The 7,315-nt window shown below is 36.4% G+C and overlaps 1 protein-coding gene across 2 annotated transcripts in view; it reads right to left on the reverse strand.

Moving 5' to 3' along the window:
* Window positions 1-7,309, reverse strand: part of LOC105559446 (calcium/calmodulin-dependent protein kinase kinase 1) — a 74,427-nt gene extending 67,118 nt beyond the window's left edge. For both annotated transcript variants that reach the window (XM_012007730.1, XM_012007729.1), the window contains exon 1: window positions 6,983-7,309. In XM_012007730.1, coding sequence (XP_011863120.1) covers window positions 6,983-7,013 — 31 coding nt within the window. In that variant the 5' untranslated portion in view covers window positions 7,014-7,309. The remainder of the gene's footprint in view (window positions 1-6,982) is intronic.
* Between the last annotated feature and the right edge of the window lie 6 nt (window positions 7,310-7,315).

Raw genomic sequence — 7,315 nt, forward strand, 5'->3', positions numbered from 1 at the left:
AGCGCGCTGCTAAATGAAATCTACGTAACAGAACCAGAAGAAGTCACGGAGTAAGAGAGATTTTCGATGGACGAAGAGAGATAGGGATTTCAACCCGCGAGAAAAGTTGTTCGACGAAAATACGAGGAGCAAGAGGGCGACGAATGCCTGAAACGAGACGATGTTAATCGACTTAGATCCGCTTTTTCATTCGGCGTTTGGTGTCAAGTCGAGCCGCGAGAGGATCGATAAAGGTCGAGCAGAAAGAGCAATCTCGACGGATGAAAGCGAGCGGTTGCGGCAAGTGATGCCGCATCGGAACGGTGATGAAATAAAGACAAAGCGAGCGCCAGGCTGCGAAAGGGTCGACAAATTGGCGTGCTATTTGCGTCATGTTTATGCACCTACTTACAACCTATACTGGGAAATAATTTACGCCGTTCAGCACGTTGCGCGAAAAAGTTAATTAACCGCAAAAATTTCAATCCGATTAGAGTTTGTGGGCTTTGTTCTTACTGGGAATTGAAGTATAAATACTGCGCGAGATATAAAGTAGCTCTCTGAAAAATATTCTCACTGTCGGAGTAATAATTTTTTAACAAGTAATCGGATAGTTTCGAATCGAAGTAATTTCCCTTCAGATTTATTGTAGGAAACAATTTCATAGAATCGACTCTCTTGTTACACGGTGGATACGTTCTTTAAAAAGAAATCGCGTTATTTGTGGAAAAACCGTGGAAAAAGCCGTGCGCACGCTGTTCCACACTGAAAGCTGTTTACATGACTGAGTTTGAAGAGAATAAGGGTGAACGGACAATGAATGATAATCGAATCGTGATTGATAATGACAACCGAGCTAATGAAATATGATTGGAGCTATAACGGTGATTGAAAAATATTATTTGTCTAGGGTGTTGCTCGCTTTCTTTTTAAATATAGTGGAACGTGCCCTATTGAACAATTTTTATTTATTTATTATTAGGAATTATAATCAAAGATCTGTACATATACACGAGAGATTACAGAAATTTTTCGAGAAACCACACAAAGAGCGCAAGATGAGAGTCGAGTGTACTTTCTTCATGTTCTAAAAAGTCTTATTTATATATATATATTACGAAATAATTATCTAGAATGATTGATAAAGCTCATCTGGCAGAGAAGAAGATTGTTTATTATGCAACATTGCTAATCCGGATGATGTCGTGCGTACCACATCTCTGTGTTTTTCAGTTTGCGAAAGAGAAAGATTTAAAAAGCGTAATATAAAGGGATGACATCGTCGAGAAATAACGCTACGGTAAAAGAAACGAGAAAGAGGTTAAACGAAAGGGGAATGTGTTTGCCGTTTATATTATAGACGTTCGCGGGATTGCTTTTTGCGCGACGTTGCAATTGCACCGTTCTCAAAGATCTTCCTGAGCGTAATGAGACCTTGAGACTTTGTCGGAGAAAAAAAAGTGAAAGAGCACGAACGAAGTACGAGTGGCAAATTTCCGCGTTTTAACTAGATATGCAAATGCAAAGATAATCGTGCGTATGATGTAATAAAATTGGATAAGGCGCGCGTATTTTCCTGCCAATCGCCACTCATCCTTAATACCGTCTTTTTAACGTATAAACATTTACGAGTTAATTTAGCGTTGAATTCGTACAATGTCTCACTTTTCGTTGGTATTCGCTCAAGTCGTAGCTTAATTCGAAAGGTATAGAGTGTTGAATTTTCTGATAAAGACTTTAGAAGGTAATTCCTTCGCCCGTTTTCGTGCTTTGGAGAGATCTCTAGCTCGACAATGGAAGTTCCGATAAAAATTCTAGTGAAGTGGCTATGTGAAATTATTTGAATTTCGCTGCCACAAGCTACGGCACCGAGGACAGAAAGAGTATGACTTTTTGACATTTGAATGTTTGTCGCGTTGAGGAACATTCATTTTTTATGTCAAAAGGCCGGGTTTGTTTAATGTATGTGATTACGCTGACTTGCTACGTTAAAAGAACGTATAGTTCGCCGGTTTCATAAAAATTTGTTCCGCAGCACAAACTGTTAGTGTCCGGAAATTGAAAAAGACTGATGGCTTTTTCGCCGAAGCACAATTCGTTTAACATAGTGACAGTCTTTAATCATTTCCAAAATCATCTACTCTGGCTATTATTTTCGCAGTAAACGCGCATGTAACGTCGATGTTGTAAACTAATGCAAACTGACTTATTAATCACGAGTCTCAGAAATTTGTGAAAAGGAGAAAAATTCACTGAATAAAGATCACCAGTGCATTCGTCAAATAAAGAAAGTCTTAAAAATTTAAACACAAAAGCCATTTTTCGATGTAATATTCAAATCTCTCTGATGACTTCGAGAGCTTTTTAATGAAATTCCTTCTGAGTGGTGCGGAAGGAAAAGAGCAAACTAGATTGCACTTCGATCTCGGCTACCGCGTACCTGCGGTAAGATTAAACATTTCTGGATAAGGACCACCGAAGTTTTATAAGTCGAACTTGGAGATAAAACTATTAAATTGTGTGCTTTAGACGCCGTCAGACAAAGTATTATGCAGCGAATGTTTTATCGGCACAACAGAGTTACCGACTACCTCTTCGAAAGCCAGCTACTTTCAGAAAGACGTTACAAACTTAGCGCAGAGAAACGAAATTTTCCTTTCTTTTTTGAAGCAAAAGACTTAGCACACGTGCCGCGTGCGCGCGTTAAAACAGCAGAAATATAAATTAAGTTGCACTTAGAAAAGGAAATTGACTCGAAAGTATAATTTATACAAATATTTTAATTTGTTTGAAAAAATTACATTTATATTAAAACTATATTATATTATTTTCTATCGCATTTATATGCATACACTCGAAAGAACTGTTCCTGAATGGTGGCACAGGTTGTGTGAAACGATAGAAAAATTGCAATCAATTCAGTTAACTACAGATATTTTATAAATGTTATTAAACTAACTGCATTACCGCATATTATTGCTGTTTAATAACTGCGTGCCGCTGTAATTGTTGCGTTGAATGTGAGTGAAATGGTTCATTTTAACACATTGCTTGTTCAAACAAAATCGTTCTAACGCAGAAGAAGTGGCAATATTGAATCATCAATGATATTATTTGTGTATTCGTTGTATTTAAAATGGTAGAAAATGAGAGATAGGAAAAAAGAGAATGAAGAAGAGTAAAATGAGAGAACGAGGAGCAGGAGGAGGGAGAAAAGAGAGTATAGCTTCGTTTGCAATCGACAGCGAGACCATTAATCAGTGCAAACTTGATTAAGAGTCGTGATATGCCGACCTCCATTCTCTCTTTCTCTCTCTTTCGCGAACGAGGAATTTTGGGATTTAATTTAATCTCATTTACTTTCGTTACATCGTTGCTTCGCGGCAATGTAATTGAAACGTTACTTGGGTTATTCTCAGATAATTTTCAGTATATGCCACGTGAAATTTTAGATCGACAAAAGTTTTTGAACGAGCGAAATTCTCTGGACAACTGAAACTTATATTATCAAATTTATAACGACGTGTCGCTTTAACTTTGCGAAAAGTGAGATATACTTTCTTAACGAAATTTACAAAATAAATTACATTCGTCGATATTTACTCGCATTTATCACAACGCAAAAGCTTATAAGCAAGCATAATTATAGAAACTTGTTTACGAAGATAAATTCAAACGTAAAAATTTCGAACGAAAATTTTCTTCCTTTAACAGACAGTCGCGAAATCTTTTTCGGGTCGCCGAAGACGATCCACGAACGTCACAAGAAGCATTTTTGCAGCTTTTTTACAGAGAAAAGTTAGATTGCTAACAGTAAGAGGTTTCCGACACTCGTCAGGGTCATAGACGATCAATGAAAAAAACTTTTATCGTGAGACGTATTTTTTTAAGCAAGTCAGCAAAGTCGTATGCTGATATGTAGCACAATTTCATTATTTTTTAGTTAGTTATTGAATTATTTTTTTGCATTTTCAGGATAGTTTTATATTTGCTAATATTAACGAAAATTATAACAAAAATTTTAGCGACTAACTCTACATTTTGGATTTTCTTTATATCAATGTTTATATTTGTGCTCTTTTATGTTAGGCTTCGTGATCAGAATATGAAACGTAAAGAAGTAAATAAATTTGAATATAATTTTCGATGTATTATCGCTGACTCTATCTTTTTCTCCAAATTGAAATAATTGAAATAATTTTAACGCTTAAAGCAGATATATGAAATGTTGCGATATTCCGCGATTCGCAAACATTATCATCAGCATTATCAAGAAAACGTGCCATGAATGCAATATCTATGACGCATATATGATAATCTAAAGACCTGATTAAAATTAATGTTAGCTGAGGTTTATAAAAATTATATGCTCCACTTGCACTTTAGATAACGAGTGGAAAAATTACTATTTGCGACGTTGTTTTACGAAGCGTTGCTGCGTAAAAAGGAAATAACACACACTTCGTCAAAACAGCAACAAAGGAGTAAAACGGAATGAGAAAGTAATAAAGTGTAAAAATATTTTTTATACGCGGGAATTGCAACAGTGCGAAGTAAAAATAATAGTGCTTCTCGCGGCAATAATGTTACTTTTAGACGCCCGCCTAGAGAGTAGAATAGTCCAGGTTCAAACCCTGGCTGAGGTAATATTTTTCGCAATAAATTTTCTGTATTAAAAACACTGGCCGGTTAATGTCGATTAAAAAAAGCTTGATTATTGTTATCTATTACTGGCAACTTAAAAGGATTTCAATGTTACTTTTACTTTATGTACGTATACACAGGGAAGCCTCTTAAAAACCTTCATGCCAAACTTTTCCTTTCGCGTTACGTTATCTTGCATTATGCAGATATATTTTTCCCTTAAAAGAAAAAAATTAATGCGTATTTATTCCTAGAATAACTTTGTCTTGTGGCATCTTAACATTTTAATATGGAATCTCATATAATTGAAAGCTGTGCATAAGAAATCGTTGGTGCTTTTAATAACGGAATTTTATTCCTATGTCTTATTGGCAGTAAAGTGTACTGCAATTTTTTCCAAATGATCTTGGCGCCGCGAACATTTGTAGTTTCACCACCATTTTACAGTCGTAGTAAATTACGTCTTGTTTCAACGCTTTACCCATTTTACTACGGGTGAATATTTTCTCAGCGGAGCGCGTCAACTGCTTCGCTGTACTACATCGAATGCTATTCTTCGTTAGGTAGCGATTAAATTAATTATTTCGAGGTACGAACTGTGAATTTCATTTATGTACATATACATCTCTTGTAGCTGACAAGTTGTAGATTGCAACGTTTGTTAAAAAAATTATGTGACGTTAGGAAAACATTTTGAGAGATAATCTTCTGCGAGGATCTTGTGCATATTTTATGTAAATTCAGTTTAAGCATTTTATATATGTGTTTTACTTATAGTGTACTAATTAGAATTTTTAGACAATGTGCATTTTGTTGACGGGTTATAATAATAATAATTATATTATCGATAATGTATAAAGGTATGTTGAAATATTTAGATTATGCAACAGAAAATTGTGCACGATAATCCGATTTTCTTTTCAATGTAGTACATACATTTACAATGTAGATAAAGTTTTGTTTTAAATTAAATTTTTATTACGCTTTTTAAAATTTGGACGGAATATTTAAATTCATTTACGAATATTTTGTATATATTATTCCTTTTTATTTCCGAGATACGATTAGCGAATAATATAATTGTTATCTCTCGAATTAGAGAGTATTGATTAATACCCGTGCAAACACCTACGCCCGTGCTAGCCTATATATACTCGCTTGAATTTAAACAGTTACGTCGCTCCGTCATCTTTAAATGAATTATTTATTATCTTACAAGGGTTATGCGCTCTCGATAAATAAAATAGTCGTTATTTATATTCACGATCCACAGGCATGCCATGGCATATTCAGGACAAGCTTGAGTATAAACTGACTTTATAGCTGCATAGCGCAAGTATAAGATGTCCTTCAAGATGTCGCCTTATATCGCGTTTTCCCAAGCTAATCTTGAAACACGTCAGGTTTATTTTATCTGGCTATCTCAAAAGGAAATTTCATAGAGACGTTTTGGGAATATAGCGTAAAGCATGTCCCATGTAACACTGATAGCTCTCATAAATTTTTAGTTTACTTTCTCAGTGTTGTCAAGCTCAAAATTAATTGCGTCGTGCGTCTTGCTGCTGAAAACCCGACGTGCTCTCATATATTTTACTAGCTCTTGTATCTGCATGTTTAACGTCTGACAAATGTTGCGCGATCTTGCGCGGATTCAGTCCTGAATCAAGGATTATGCTGAGAGAAGCTGATGTCAAATAGTCGAAGCACGAACATCATGTCGTCTCCATCCACGGAGGCACAGTGGATAGTGTTAAGTGTGAGACAGGAGCGTAAGCAGTTAATAAATCTCAAGTTTCACTTCCGCAGATACACTCTTTACTCGTGAAAACTTTCAAGGTTGACCTAACGTTTCAACGATATTTAAATGCCACTTCGTATCACGCAATGAGTTATCCGAGATTTATATTCAGGACACTAGATTACGCAGGGGGTTTAGTTAATTTCGCACATTACAGAAAGAAATTACAGTGTCCGTCAGAACTTGGGGAAACTCCATTATTTTCATGAGAAGTTACGAGAAGCGGATCCGACATTTTTCTGATATACACATGTATGTACGCAGCAAGTTAGAGATAGTCAAACTCGAGGGGAACCGCTGAGGGCATTGTGGTGTACAGATTTGCGGCATTACTGGGCATTACGAGGCATTTTTGGGCATTATAAAGATAAAATAAGATAATAAGATAAAGTAATTCCCACTGGGCATTGGTGTACAAGATTTTGGTCGGCGGTTTCCCCCTCGGTTAAACCTCTAGATTGGACACTACGATAGATTAAGAAATTGTGGCGTATCATTGACAAATCAATCTTCATCGGACATGCGAAAAGACTGATATTTTTCTAGCTAGAATTCACTCACCTTCCATAGTCATATTATCTCCCAGTTTCATCTCGATAGATGTCCTCTTTCCCGCACACTCACGCGGCGCTGATCAAGCGCCGATTAATAGGATCGTTCGACACTGACTCCCTAAGCTTCATTTTTTTCTCGCTTTCTCACACTTAATCTCGATCCGACGACTCGATTACCTCGTCCGCCGCGTTTATTCGCGGGCACTCGTTGATTTGTCACGTGCACTTGTCACTCGCGCGTAGTCTTAATAATCGTGCGATGGACCATAATTCGGACTCGTTAATCGATGCTCTCCGCGAAGCGATTTCAAACCGTCGATTGGGACCTCTATACCGATTT

The sequence above is a fragment of the Vollenhovia emeryi genome, unplaced genomic scaffold, assembly GCF_000949405.1.
Source record: "Vollenhovia emeryi isolate VEMERY1.0 unplaced genomic scaffold, V.emery_V1.0 DF939271.1, whole genome shotgun sequence".
Taxonomy (NCBI): Eukaryota; Metazoa; Arthropoda; class Insecta; order Hymenoptera; family Formicidae; genus Vollenhovia; species Vollenhovia emeryi.